General features: G+C 37.8%; 2 protein-coding genes across 2 annotated transcripts in view; both read left to right on the top strand.

Moving 5' to 3' along the window:
* The window catches only part of mrm3a (mitochondrial rRNA methyltransferase 3a), a 526,058-nt gene that overhangs the window by 250,521 nt on the left and 259,416 nt on the right, over positions 1-16,121 (top strand). The window lies entirely within an intron of this gene.
* traf4a (tnf receptor-associated factor 4a) overlaps positions 1-16,121 on the top strand; it is a 39,211-nt gene that overhangs the window by 19,541 nt on the left and 3,549 nt on the right. The window contains exons 2-6 of the mRNA XM_084419472.1: positions 7,736-7,787; positions 11,760-11,864; positions 12,119-12,280; positions 14,333-14,494; positions 15,847-16,002. Of these exons, the coding sequence (XP_084275598.1) occupies positions 7,736-7,787; positions 11,760-11,864; positions 12,119-12,280; positions 14,333-14,494; positions 15,847-16,002 (637 nt within the window). The remainder of the gene's footprint in view (positions 1-7,735; positions 7,788-11,759; positions 11,865-12,118; positions 12,281-14,332; positions 14,495-15,846; positions 16,003-16,121) is intronic.

Here is a 16,121-nt window from a genome sequence, read left to right on the forward strand (position 1 = left end):
ACACAATCATATTATTAAAATGTTAGATTAGATCTTTTCTTTTTAATCATTACAAATTATACATTTTCAGAATTACAATTTGATAAAAAATGTAACAATTATATTGTATTATACAAATATTAGAATAGATTTATATATTTTTTCCATTACAAATTATATTTTACATTTTCAGAATTACAATTTGAGTGAATATTTAATATTATTTTCATAATGTTTTAGTCTTTTGAGGATGTCCTTTTACTTTAATTGCAAAAGCACTAAATCTTATTTATGAAATTATGAATGCTACAAATGTGCATATTTGAATCTACAACCCTACAAATAGTGCAGAATCTTGCAGAACTGGACATGCAGGTTCTGCTGGACATGGATGATGGCATGGGAGGTAAACGCATGGCATCTCCATCAGGACTAATAGTAGACGCTTGGCCTGGTGCAGATCATTTAATGAGATGGAATTGATTTTCCTTTGCCTCCCTTATGCATCTGTACTCTAACCAATTACATAAAGAGACTCCCTGAGTGAGCTTTTGCTCTTGAAACCTCTTACAGCCACGTTCAGATGTTGAATTCAAGGTTAGGATGCCCCTAGAGTGGCCTTGATATATTTTGCTACACTCTGGTGCTCCCTAAAAATTCATTTTATTCATTCACATTCAGTTCAAATTTACCTGAGCTCCTGCTACCTGGATACTGTTGTTGTCATTCCTCTAATTGTGGGTATAGATTTAAGTGTGGATTGTCATTGAGGTCACACAGTATCATGATTGACTGTGGTTTCCATTATAGTCAGCAAGGCAGAAAATCTCTTTTGCCATTGTAGTGTATGAGGATTAGAGGCCCTTCAAATGCTCAGTCACTCATCTAGTTGCACAGACATGCTAAAAGCATGCTGATTAACTTATTGATAGACGCACAAAGGTCGAGTGTAGTAAAAAAACATTTGGGACTCTAGCAGAATATGGAGGTTTGGAGTACTTGTATTTTCACAGCGGCTCTCCTACCTTTACTGTTTAATGATGCCTGTCTCCTCCAGGCATCCTCATCATTGCTGATGGATGAAGTATATTAAGCTCTAAACTTAAAAAAACCTTCCCATCAAAGATTCTGTCTTCCACTATCCTCATTCTGTCACATATTTTTCTAAAGTACACTTCAAGCCATCGGTATGAATAAGAACAGTTAGCACATTTCTTGTTCTAGAATAGATAATCTTTGTATGTACAGTATATTCAGAAGTTGTGTGCATTAATATTATTATTATTATTGCAGAAAAATGTCAGGAACACGTGAAAGAAAGCAGTGCAACAATTCCTTAGTGTCTTTATAAAAATAAAAATATAATAATAATAATAATAATTATTATTATTATTATTATTATTGCAGAAATATATCAGGAACTCAGGAAATAAAACAATGAAACAATTCCATAGCGTCTTAATAATAATAATATACGGTATGTCAAATCTTTAGGAGTAGAGTAGCGTATAATTGGCCTCAAAACTAACAAACATGGACTAAGTTTATGTTTATACAACAATGATGTACTAAGATGTACTAAAAACGCATTTATACTACGCATTGAATACTATTATTCATGCCAGGCCAGTAGTTGGCGATGTCACTTTGTAAAGAAGCACTACGAGCCTATAGGCTGAACAAGTAATATGCAAATTTGCGTTTTTGTAGTTTACATGCTGATAACGGTCTCGTTTTCAAAAACCTGCACTTTGTATCCCATTTTCAAAAGTTTGCATTTTCAGGCCCCCAAAACGCTGTTGTCGAGTAAATGAACGGCCAAAACGCATAAAAAGTTTTCCGTATTTAAAGTTTTTTAAAACCGTGTCGTGTAAACGGCCCCTCAAAGCCTTTAGGAGTAAATATATCTGTTTTAAATAACTATTATTGTAATGTAGATTATGTTAGTAATATGACATTCCTATAAACACAGATTTTTTGCTAACCTTTGAACACGGAGGGACTGTGTGAATCACAGATGGCTTGTCTCAACAATGTCAGAGGAGTGATGCGAAAAGTGTGGAGAAAAACTGAAGGGTTTTGCGCAAGCATGAACCCGTGTGACCCATGATGATACTTGTCTCATAGCAGCACAGAATTTTGACAGGTTGCTGCCCACCATTGCATTTTGCCAAGACACCACCACACACTTCCTCTGAGGTAGTCATCATAAATGTACAGTTGATTCAGCTTCTCCACGCACAGGATTTGCATTATGAGTGCATATTAAAGCAATGTTTTGTATCAAGGTCAAGATTATTTGACTTGGCTATTGTAAATTACATGAATAATGCCTAGAACGTTCAATGAAACGGGTAGGCAGCAGTGAGTGAGTATCAGTTAAGTACTGGTGTTAAGTGCTCAGCTCCTGCTGTGTTGTAAACCAACAGACATGGTAGATTTATGATGGTCAAGCCCTCACAATCTAAAAGCAGTCACGGTGTTGTGCTGACCTGAGCCCGCCTGCGGAGGTTTGTGATCTTCACAGTCAGGTGGGTGGAGTGATCTGATGCACCATTGTCCATCCTAAATGTCAAGTCGGAAACTTCACAGCCTTTTCTGTGCTTTTTCACTTTGTTAGTAGAGAAAGTAAAGAGGGAACGGGAGATAATTGGGAAGAGAGAGCAGGAATGGATCACAGGGTGGAACTTAATCTGCATATGAAGACTTCAGATGCAAAAGCCTCTTAGTGCCATCTGAACTTTTCTTCTAGAATGATCATTTTTATCAAGCTTGTATGTTTATGTTCAGCTATTTCACTTTAATGTCAATGAAAATTACCTATTAATTGTCATTAAAGTGAAATTACTGAACTTAAATATACGAGCTTGATAAAAATGCTCATTTTAGAAGAAAATTTCAGATGGCACTTGCATCTGAAGTCTTTATATCTGGTCAAATCTGTTAAAAAAAGTCACATTTGAGATATAAAGCCACAATTACAAGAAAAAAGTTGCAGTTGGAAGATCTGAAGTGACAAATAAAGTGATAAAGTCGCAATTATGAGATATAGTCACTTTGTGAGATATAAAGTTGCAATTGCAAGAAATAAAGTGATAATTACGAGAAATAAAATCGTAATTACAAGAAAGTCGCAAATGTGAGAAATAAAGTGAAAACAATGAGAAATAAAGTTGAAATTATGAGAAGTAAAGTCATAAATTTGAGAATGTTACAGTTGTGAGATAGACAATCGCATCTGTGAGATGGTCACATTGTGAGAGTCATAATTATGAAAAATAGTCAACTATATTTACAAGTAATATAGATGAAGTTGTGCGATCTAAACTGACAAGAAATTAAGTAAAGTATGAGAAATTAAGTGGAGTTGAAAAAGTGAAAACAATGAGAAATAAATTCGCAATTACGATAAATAGTCGCAAATCTCAAAAAAGTTGCAGTTGTGTGATTATAAAGCCACATTGTGAGATATGCAATTACAAGAAAGAAAGTCCCAATTGTGAGGTATAAAGTGAGAATTATGAGAAATATAGTGATGATTAAGAGAACATGCGAGAAATAAAGTGAAAACCAAAGTCACAAATGTCAGCAATAAATATAAATGAGACAAATAGTATTACGAGAAAAAGTGTGAGATATAAAGTGAGATTGTGAGATATAATGATGAAACTATGAGAAATAAAGTCTCTTTTCTGTTTTGACCATGAAATGGAAATGGAATTCATAGGAAAGTTAGCAGTGAACAACATAAAGATCTTTTGTAAGATTTGAGATATCACAATTCTGGATTCCTATATCCAAATGAACATAGAGTGCACATTTCAAGTGCAGAGATTCATTTAGCTGTCTTCAACCGTATTCAAGTGCACTTACTATTCATATCTGTTGAATCGACGACTGTAGACCTCCATACAATTCTGTGACAGAAAGCGAGAGATGTTTCATCATAAAGAAGGCAATCAGATTCGCTCTCAGCCTTTCTAAGGTTCCCTTTGTTGAGCTTTCTCTATACAGTGATTGGCCACTTCCCGGTGGTCTGCCTGTCAAAGGCTATGTGGAAGGTGTGAGTGCAGTGTTGTGACGCCTGTCCTCATCTATATCACTTTGCTAACGGACGGCTGACTAATCTGACCTGTGGGTCACGGCAGATATTTTAAGGAGCTTGGGAGGCAATCAAGAATCATTGATGAGAAGTGAACAGCTTTGTTAATGCTCCACAGCTGACCCTAATGTGCCTATGGGATGTAGATGATGTTCGAGGAGAGATCAGAGGGCTGTAGCTCTGTGTTAGGTGAAGGGGGACAGACGTGAATATATATTAGTCTGCAGGCACTCTCGTCTGTCCTGCTGTTACAGCACATGGGCCTTCGTCTCGATTGGTCGTCTTTCTAGCAGAACATCTGTCAGGCTAGCCTGCGTGCTGGAGGAAACTGAGCTTTCAATTATTTGGCCCATTGGTACAGTCAAGTAACTCAAAAGCATATTGTGTCTGCCATATTACATTACATTTTTATATGACATTACCGTTCAAAGGTTTGTGAGTGTTTTTGAAAGAGGTCAAAAACACAGTGAAATCAGTAATACTGTGAAATAGTATTGCATTTTAAAATAACTGCTTTATATTTGACGTCACATGATCCTTCAGAAATCATTCTAATGCTGATTTGGTGCTCAAGAAACATTTCTTATTATTATCAATGTTGAAAACGGCTGTGCTGCTTAAAATATGAATGAATCCTTGCTGAATCAAAATATATTCGTTTCTAGGGCTGTATTTAGAAAGCAATTTGATAAATATCGTAAAATACTTTGTTAAACATATTTGGTATTTCAAGTGAACACATTAACTTTGCTATTTTTGTATGAGGAGCATTGAAATTTTATCCTTTGTATCTTGATATGGCAAGTTTGTATAATGTGCAAGCGTGAATACGATTTTTATGTTTGGTCTGGGACAAAATTAGGGTGACTAAGTGATGGCAGAATTTTCATGTTTAAGTGACCTATCCCTTTAACTCAAATCTGTCAAATCAGCACTCTTTGTAAAGTTCAGAGAATCCATGTGAGAGGGCTTTCAAAGCACAGAGAAGGGGCCAAGCATCAAGGATTTTGAAGTGCTTCTTTCATTCTTGCTTTAACATTGAAGATGAAATGCATTTGCTGATGTTGTGCCCCTTACGCTAACACTAATAAAGCGCTGAAGCAGAATGATGAGTCTTAACAAATGAGTCAGTACCTCAGAGTCAATCCGAATTAGAGGCGTTCAGCAGATGAATGCATAGCTGCTGGGTTTCTCTTCCTCTCTGGAAACAATCGGTCTGACAAGTCATTTATTTACATGGTAAAAAATAAGAGCATCCAGTTTACCGTCCCCACCTCTCTCTCTGTCTCATTTGTTTATCAGTCAAGGGGCAGTCCTCGGCTGTAAATCAGAGCGCATCTGAAAAGCTGAACAGTCCCAATGGAACCGCATTGATGGTCTAGTAATACAGTCCAACGAGCATTTGCATTAGTAGGTCTGCCTCTGGTGGGTAATTGATTGACCTTTTTTTGTTAAAGCCTGTTGTATTAATTGCAGTCCTACTGACACACTGACCTTAATGGATGTTTCTGTCGTCACCTGAGGCGTTAAACCCTTTCCATCTGGCCCCCAATCAGCCTGGGACAGTCCACGTCATGTGACATCATTCTTATTATTTTAGGTGAACCATCAATGAATGGAGATGTTGTAGCTTTTGTAGCTGTCTCACTTGCTATTGCTAGCCTCTGTGAAATTGCTGAAATTGCGAAATTGAAAAAAAGAAATTGACTGAAAATATTATAATAAAAGCTTATTCAAAGTATTATTAAATACTGTAATGGTAGTATAGAAATAATGCTAAAATAAAGCTGGTATGTGGCACATTCATAAGCACAGTTTAATGGCCTCTATATACTGTCTGTTGGCAGTAACAGGCAGTTGAGGGGCCGTATTAACGCATCTCTCGGGACCGCTTCCACAGATGGTCCTTTTGGTTACTCTTTATGTAAATAACAGTGCTGTACAGTAGGACACAATGACACACACACCTCCCCCTGCGCCATCACTGCTATCTGCAGTCACTTCCATTATTTACCATGTGAATATTTCATGGTGACATCAGTGTTCTGGACGTCTAATGCTGCTAGAGGGGCCCCGCTAATGAGGCACGACGCCCCTCTCAGCTGGTCGCCTCACAGCCGGGCTAAATCTCATGTCTTCCTTTTTCTTCTTTATGTGCCACCACGGCGTCTTTCTCTCTGGCTCCTTTTGGCGTTGTTGTAAGCAGTTCACAACTAGGGTACATAATTAACCTTCATCCTTGTAAAAAAAAAAAAACTGGGGAGTGGTGGCGAAGAGCCCAGATTAGGGCACTCCTCCAGTCAGACAGAAAGGCAATGTTTAGTGGTGCTTGCCAAGGCATGACTCCCTATTACTGGTGCGCATACTTAAAGTAAGGGATTTGAACAAACCCCTAATCCTAAGTATTAGACTTCAGTGTGTAAATCATCTTGCACTGTTTGTACTACAGACATGATTAGCGGTCATTTTTTGTCCCATCTATTAATTTATTTAAATATACTTTAAAATGCAATGCGTGCATACAAGCTCTTAAAGTCCCACTGAAGTGCCTTGAAACGCAGCGTTATTCAATGTGTTGACGCAATTTCCACTGTAACAGGAAGACATTGCAGGACATATCGAGCAGCCCCTCCCCCTTTTTAAAATGGGCAATAGCATTTTATTAACATCACAACTCGACCGACTGATGATCTTTACAATGGAACAGAATCAACCCTGAACTTCAGCTGAACAACAGCCGAAATGCATCATTTTCCTGTTATCACTGTAAAGCTGCTTTGAAACAATCTGTATTGTATAAACCGTCATATAAATAAAGGTGACTTGACTTGACGTATGTGCCATTCACCATAAGAAATAGTAATGGTGTGAAAAATTGACCAATTTCAGCGGCAGCTTCAGCATCTATTTATAGTGTAGTGAACACTTTAGATTCTAGAGCGTTTGATTGGACAGAAAATCTGAAGTGTAGAATGATGTCATCAAAATCATTGGTCCATATTTGCAGAAGTAAGAGACTGTAAGTTTTGAATGCTTATATTTTCTAAATGTGAATTTTGGCATTGTTTTGGAGCACTCTAGCTTATAGATAACCTTAAGGCTAACATATTCATACTCTAAAAGCCAAAAAATATATAATTTGGTGATGGGCATGTTTTTTTTTATTTTTTTTTATTATTATTATTTCTGTATTGAAATTGATTCTGTTTTATTTTTTGAGGTAATCAAATAAAAAATGTATTATTATGTCTCACAGAGACAAAAATGACATCACAGAGGGACCCCTGCAGACAGTCCTGACTGTGTCAAGGTCAATAACTCTCTTAAAATATCAGATTATTTGACCTTTTTATGTCAGGACAAGGTTAGTTCAGGTTGTTAAATGTCCCCAAAAACTTGAATTGATTCATGATATTTGTTTTAAAAAAAAAAGACATTGGGAAAACATTTTTTTTTTTAACTTTGTGTTGAAAAAAATGATGTTAAAGATGTGTACACAGGAAAATATGTCAAATCTAGTTTCCCCTCACAATTTAATTTCAGCTGCTTTCACACTGAATCTGCTGTTTATAACAACCCTGAACAGAATCAATTATTTGTATCTGATTTGTTCATTGAAGTTGAAAATATATCCTTCTTTTCTTCTGTTTGCAGTGAGGGGGTCTTCAAGTGCCCAGAGGACCAGCTCCCACTGGATTACGCCAAGGTAGTAATGCACTCAGCACTAATCTCTCATGCATTCTGCTGTAGAACAGATTACAGTTCAATCTCCCACAGTCATTTACATCCCTGCACTATACAGCGGAGTTACATGGGCCTCTTTCTGTACAACTTTCCGTGAGTGGCTCTGCAAGTGTATGAAATACTAATGTGTCAACAATAGCAGGCTATGTTTGTGAGTCAGTGACTGCCCCAGGCGCTAACCCTTCGTCCACACTTCTCAAACCACCCGAGTAATCACACTAATGAACTACCACAGGCCACTCGTTTCCCTGGGAATGTGGAAAGGATGGAATGAAGAAAGAAATGGAGATGACACATAGATTTGCTTGGAATATGACAGAATATATTTTATGCTGCTTTAATGCTGCAGTGTGGTTTTTCTGCCTAGAAAATTGCAATATATAAACCTAGGTTGTTTGGACAAATAAGAAGTCTCAACTCACACCATTGTTTTCACAATGATTTAGAATCATTTAGCATGTTTAATTGGACATAAAATGTGCATCAATTCAAAAACAAACAAAAAACCATAAAGTCCATAAAATATGTTTTCTTTCTAGAACTAGAACGGAAAAAGTAAAGATCTAAAAATAAAAAAGACAGCATGATCATAAACTGTAACACTAGCCAAAGGATGAGAGGAAGGGTAAAAAAAAGGATGCTGTGTTAAATTTAAAAATGATTTAAGGGTTAATCTTTCATGAAGGTGTTACATATTAATACAGTAGCCTCCGCTGTTAAAAAAATAATTCAGTTAGGCAATTTTCTTCTGCGGTTTAGCTAATTTACACCATGCCACATTAAAGTAGGAATTTCACCAAATCTTTAATCAAAATTTGGCCTAATGTTTCATTTTACCCTTTAGTTAATTTATCCAGTTGAGCTGAGAAGAGTCTGCGGTCTTTAAAGAGCCATTTTACTCAGGTGGTGCCCCAGAAAGTGAGATTACGAAACCTCAGAGTTCTCCTCAGATGATCAACAAACTGTATCTTGAATTTAACAACAGTGATTTTAAAGCTACTCTAAATCAGTGATTGGCTGCCAGTGCTAAAATACACAATCGTACACAAAATGCTTCACAAATCTTTTGTTGCTTATGTCAAAAACTACGTTAAATCAGTTTTTTTTTTTTTTTTTGCATAAATTCATCTCCAACTTTCAGCCCTATTACTCTTCTAACATCTGAGTCATCTTCTCATGCAGTGCGTTTGACACGCTTCTGGAAGGGCACATGCACGGAGTTAAACCTGTTCTGTGTTGGAAAGAGCTTTAGCGCACTAATCCGTTGAAACTGTGATTTGCATGAAGTCAGGGGGATAACTCTACTCATCCTGGAAAGCCTGGAGTGCTGCAGGAGGGGTGTCTGATGCTCATGAGGCCTAAACACACACAATTATAGCACAAGCAGTAATTTCTAAAGACCCGACAGCCGTCCAGTCGCCCACAGATTACCCATCCACCTCCGCAGGGCTGGTGTTCAGTGCCTGTCTTTGCCTGTTTGAGGTTGGGTTCACCACACGTCTCATGTCTCATTTGGTATACCTACTCTGTCAAAACTATAAAGTGAATAAGTACACTACCATTGAAAAGTTTGGGGTCAGTGCTGCAATGTAATTTTGAAGGAATTTAATACTTTTATTCAGCAAAGATGCGTTAAATCTGGAACCCCATTATTGATAATGGTTAACAGTGACAAAACTTATGCAAATCAGCGGCAGCACAATTCCGCATTTATTTTATACTGAAGATTTGCCGCCTTATATGTATTGTATTTATTCATTTATTTTTAATCTACAAATCTTCCAACAATTATCAGTTGTTGTGTGTATGACAGCATGGCACAGTTGCGAGAGTTTATCTTAGTATGCCAGAAAATCTGTCAATGAAAATGAATTTGTGTGTGTGTGGTTGGGAGGGTTAGGGGAGGCGGCTCCGTATGGGATGACATGGGTGGCGAACGGCCACGTCTTCAGTGCTGCCTCACGTGCTGTGTGTGTGTGTGTGTGTGTGTAAATCCTGCCTGCAGCGGATTTGGGCTGATTGGATGGAGTACCGTCTCATCCTTCATCGACTTTATGGCTGAAGGGAAGATGCAATAGCCGCTGAATGCGACGTACACACACAGACGCACGTGTACACACTCGTTTCACGGGGCTCTAGTTGAGGCCATCCGTCTCCGTGAAATTGAATTTGATCGTGTAGCAGTGCATTTGTGTTTTTGACAAAACATTATTCTTTTCCCTGTCTCTCAAAATCCGTTTTACGCTTAGCGTGTTTTTTCATGGTGTTTTATCGTTGTTTATGTAGAATAACAATATAAAAGCATCAATGTACAACTGACTATGAATGACTACAAAAGTGCAATTTAAACATATATAAAAAAATTAAAATAAAGATATTGAAGATTTTTTTTTACTTAAATTTAGAAATCTAGATGGTCATCTTTCTTTAGAAATTATGCTCGTTATAGATGATTATATATGAAATTTCACTTGAAAAATGATTATGGCAGCAGTAATTCATCAAATTATAATAAACTTATGGAAAGAGCATTATAACTAGATGTATATCTTCAATTTAGACATTGGTGAGCCAGTTCAGGTATGTGGTTTGCAATCTTGCTCTTCATTCATCACAGATTTTGTGAGTATATTTGTTACATTTTGTTACCTAATTTGAATAATTTAATTACTAAATAAAGCGCTAAAACAACAGGAACAATTCATTATTAGTGAATTTCCCCCACAGTGTCAGTATTGATTCAAATTGTGTCAGAATTACAAAAACTGGCTGTGAATTTAATTTAACTTAAGTTAAATTAATCAGTTTTCATCCCAAGTGAACAATATTGCGACTTCCAGGAAAAGGTAACACTTTATTTTAAGGTGACGTAGTTACACATTACTACATGTACTTACTATAGTGATAAAAGTCAATTATGCATAATTACAAGTAACTAACCCTAAACCAAAGACTAACCAAAACTCTATAGTAAGGACATGTAGTTAATTGTACTAACTCAAATAAGTACTAAGTGATATTAATGTAACTACGTCACCTTAAAATAAAGTGTAACCCAGGAAAATTGCTTCAAAATGGAAATGGAAATGAAAATCTAAGTTAAAAGCGCTGATGAAAAGTTGTGTACCTCAATCAAATTATATTTAGATTACTTATTTTATTATTATTATTATTGTATGTTTTTAATTACTATTTATTTGCATTTTGGTTTTCATGCAGAATTTCTGATATCCCAAAATCTGCATCTCTCTTTCTACAGTCTTTCTTCAAATCTCCCTCTTGCTCATTCTCTCTCCTCCACCGTCATACGCCCCCTAATGCTGATTGGCTACACGTTTGTTGTTGTGTTAGGTTGTGTCAGTCCGACCAACTTCCAAACAGTATTTTTCAAATATAGCTTACCCAACCTTTAACTAGATGAACACTCAGCAAAATAACATAGGCTTTCCTCACATTAACAAAGAAAACACTGTTCAAGGAACAGAAAGAACAGAAGGTTTGAATACACACAGGGATAATTAACGGAACAAGAAACAGGTGTGTAACTCAATTAAAAACCATGGAAATAAACTAGTAACAAGAACTAAAGCAAACAGTGACAGGGAACAATAAAAACTAAAACTAAACACAACATAACCCTGACATAACCTCAAATTATCTGTCAGAATACCACTGAAAATAATGTGATTAACATTATGGTCAATCATGTCTGTCATTTCCGAGTACTCAAGTACTCACACACCTATCCTAAAGTATATCAACAGACAATCCCTTTTAGCGTGGGTGACGCCACAGGCGGATACTGTGCCATAGTTAATAAGTGAACGTTTAAATCCAGACCTCTGTCCTGTCCTTGAGTGGTTAATATATGAGTGTGTTCTAAGAGAGGAGACAGCGGTGATTAATGTGTCCTTGGTGTAATGGTGTGTTATAGATCTATCCTGACCCTGAGCTGGAGCAGCAGATACTGGCGCTGGCCATCCGCTGTATTCACAGTGAAGAGGGCTGCCGCTGGACCGGCCAGATGAAACAGCTACAGGTAATGATGCTTTTCTCTTTTTATGATGCATTCAGTCGTTTTCTTTTTGTTGTTTTTTTGCTTTGTGAAAATACTAGTCTCCTAACGTAGCATCTGCTTGTATTGTGTCTAGTAGTATCTGCTAGTATTGTCTGTTAGCTAGCACTGATTTGTTTAAAATGTGTTGTTGTGTCAAAGTGATATTTCACCCTAAATTAAAAATGATGTCACCATAAATGTACACTACAAAGCATACTTGTCTGTTTCTTTTCCAGAGCCACTTCTCGACCTGCGCCTTCAACGTGATCCCCTGCCCCAACCGCTGCTCCGTCAAGCTGACGCGCAGAGACCTGCCCGAACACCTGCAGCACGACTGCCCCAAGCGCAAGGTCAAGTGCGAATTCTGCGGGAGCGAGTTCACAGGAGAGGCCTATGAGGTACCGAGGTCAAACCACGTCCGAGACACATTGTAATAGAGTGCTGCAGGCCTGTTGTAGAGTCCTAAAACCTGGAAACAAGCATGTTAGCACTTCCGGTTCCATCGTTCTGAAAATGTGTTTTGGGTTAAATGCCTGAATTAAGGTCTGTGGTTAACACAAGCTCAAGATATTTTCACATTTTATACCTTACACTGAATTTTTTAAGCTTTTACATGTCTTGAAAAAGACACATGCTAGCAAGTGGCTAAGTGGGACTACAGAGGTCGTCACAACTAACCTTGCTGTGTTTATACTCCCGCTCTATTCTTACTCAAACTTTTGAACTAAGTTAAGATTGAAAGAGTTTTTGGAAGATTGAAAGAGTTCTTTACTTTACTACATTTACAGTAAACTTCATTTGCGAAGATTATAAAACTTTTTTTAGTCACAGAGCTTATTTTCTTCAACAGTTGGAAAAAAATCCTATTGGCTTTTGTTGAGAGAACCAGAGAACCCCGCTAACTTCATCCCTGCAGCACTCTATTGTTTGGAACATTAGCCTTTTGGATGCATTAGTGTATTAGCTTTCTTATTTGATTACTGTGAGTTTGTGCTCTATAATATGGATTGCTACATGAAGAGGCCTGTGTGCTGCTCACCATGGTGTAATTCTGCAATGTGTGAATTGTAAGAATTCGTAATTAGCAAATTGGCAGCTTGCTATCGTAGTAGCACAAGGACCGGGGTTGTTCGCTAATATAGTGCCACTCCTATTTTTATACATGTAATACAAACCTCACAATGTATAAAAGTGGCATTTAAGCATTTTTAATTGCATTTTATGGGAATCTTTCTTTTGTGTGTCGTGGGTAGGCTGCAAAATTGCACTAAATTGTTACAGTTTATGATTAAAGAACTATTTTATTTGGAATTTGCCACTTTTATAGCCAGTGGTGAAATTTGTCTGTCTCTTTGCGCTATGAAATTGCTTGCAAGGCAGATATGATATTAAACAAACATTCTAGTTAGGGCTAGAATACACCACATGACTATTGCCCTGATTTGAGGTTTGAGAGAGTCGATACTAGTTGCCTAAAGAGTCAATTCAAAGCCAGTCTGCAGATTTTGTGCAGTCATAGTTGACAAATTTCACAGAGAATCGCATAATGTATGACGGACACAGACTCTGATGTTTTTTGCTTCAGACTATGAATCCATCTAGTCAAAGGATTTTTAAAAAAAAGTGTCATTTCAAGCATCTGTCATTCCTCTCCTAGCAAGGTGTTGCATGTTTCTGCATGAGTTTGTTTGGAATGACTTGAAGGTCTGTTAGTGAGGCGTTTAATGTATAATGCTCAGTTTTTCCTCTGTAACCATTTCGAAAAATCAATAAGTGTATGATTCCTAGAGTTCTTACTTTTTGGCATTAATTATATGCTCTTAAAAATTATTTTCCACAGATGTGTCATTAAAGAACAAATTGGGTTCCACAAAGAACCTTTCATGGAACAGTTCTTAAAAGAACCATTTTTTTTTCTTATCACTCTTAAAAAAATAAAGGTTCTTTATTGGCATATTGTTCCATGAAGAACCGTTAACATCCATAGAACATTTCAATTGCACAAAGGGTTTTTTATAGTGGAAAAGGGTTCTTCAGATTATTCAAATGTTCTTCACACTTTAAATATCTGTTCCCTTAAAGTTTTTTTGGGGAACCAAAATTGGTTCTTCTATGGCATCAATGTAAAAAAAAAAAAATTGAAACCATTTTTAAGAATTCCAAATAAACAACCTTTTGTGCAATGGAAATATTCAATGGATGGGGTTCTTCATGGAACCATTGATGTACCATCTATACTACACTGTAAAGACTGTGTCGGGATGGGTGTTGATGTTTCAGCCGACAAAAAAAAGAGTGCCACGACAGCGACAAAGCAGATCGTTTCATTTATGCAAAACCTAAACTAACCGAAATCTTCAACAGTGGTTTTCTTTGCAAGCTCTGGCAATATCTTCAGAAAATGCAAATCTAGGTTCTTTTCTTCCTCTCACATCTCCATCTCCTTTCAGAACCACCAGGGCATCTGTCCGCAGGAGAGCGTGTACTGCGAGAACAAGTGTGGCGCAAGAATGATGAGGAGACTATTATCCCAGCACACCATGACAGAATGCCCCAAACGCACACAGCCCTGCAAGTACTGCGGAAAAGAGTTTGTGTACGACACCATCCAGGTGAGTGACACGGCACAGCGAACCTCTACACCCAAATCATTCAGTGCTTTGACTTAGACTGTGACGGCCTTCAGCTGTGGTCTTACATCTGTACGACAGAAAAATGGATACAAATAGTGTTTGCTTATTGACTTTTCTGTGCGCACGTCCAACGCCTGGTGTTGATGGAACAGTAGCCGCTCAGTGGTGAATTAAAAGGGTTTTGAGGCTCCACAGGGTGGGATGGCAGTGGGCCTGTGACTACATAAATGCTGGCTTTCATTCTAGATTCTAGGTTTGGTGCCAACCACAGCTTGGACTGGCCTTGCTTCTTTTCATAACACCTGCGTTCACACACACAGAGATATACATTCTGAAAACACAGTGAGATTCAGCAGCCCCAGCTAACACACACACTAGCTCTGTTCCAAAACCTAGTGCGCTGCCTCGCTACATCTGTCATGGAACTTTATAAGTGACCAAAATGTGAGTGCTCTACATAAGCAGCAAATCAAACAAATAGCGCTCCGCGGGAAAGACTAGATTTGTAGGTGATTTCAATTCATTTTGATGTTAGCATGTTGCTAAGGTAACACAATGATAGCCTAGAGATATATAGGGTTAGTTCACCGAAAAATGAAGTTCACCCTCATGTCGTTCCAAACCCGAAAGTCTTTTGTTCATCTTCAGAGCACAAATAGAGATCTATGTATTTAATGAAATCTGAGAGCTTTATTTCCCTCCATTGACAGCCTATATTGAAAAAAATGTGATAGGAGCTGCACTCGACCTGTGCCCGAGAGACGTTTCAAAGATGGCCGCCAAGTGAAATGACTTGTCTTAAAAAGACTTTGCCACAGTGCATTTAAATGGATACATTTAATGCTGCCTCAGAATTTGGTTAAAACGAGGGATATTAGGAGGCGGCGTAATTAAGTCACCTACCTTTTTGCACAGCACTTCGTGTTGTGAACGCCTATGATGCCTTAAAATACTGTCTCTGTAGGCACCCGTAGGTTTTGGAACCGAAAAACTGGTCTTTTAATTTCCTTATACAGAGGAGTCTTCACATTTCGTTTTTCTTTTGTTGCATCATTTCTTACTTTATGACTAACATTTGGCCTACACTTCAGTCCAAAGCCTGAACATTTATCAGTATGTGAACTGAACCCATGACTTTGGCGTTTCTAGTGTCACGCTACACGCTACAGGAACACGAGTGCAGCGACTCTTATAGATGATCTCATGATGATTTCATGAATCCATGCATATTTTAGTTCTCGCATCTCAGAGCTCAAGCTGTTATTGCTCAAGATATCACAGCACAACCTACTGATTCACGTCAATGCTGACTGTTGCCTTTCATCCTTCAGAACCACCAGTACCACTGCCCTCGCTTTCCTGTGCAGTGTCCTAATCAATGCGGCACCCCGAACATTGCACGTGAGGATCTGGCGAACCACGTGAAGGAGAGCTGTGGCAGCGCACTGATCCTTTGCCCCTTCAAGGAGGCCGGCTGCAAACACAGAGTGAGTCCTGCGCTGTAACTTCAGCGTATTCATATGCTGCCCAATGCAGTTTTCCTTCCTCCACACCTGTAAAACTATGTGTCTGAGTCAGTCAAAAATTCCTTTGAAGCTTATCATAG

The sequence above is a fragment of the Rutilus rutilus genome, assembly GCF_951802725.1.
Source record: "Rutilus rutilus genome assembly, chromosome: 9".
Lineage (NCBI taxonomy): Eukaryota > Metazoa > Chordata > Actinopteri > Cypriniformes > Leuciscidae > Rutilus > Rutilus rutilus.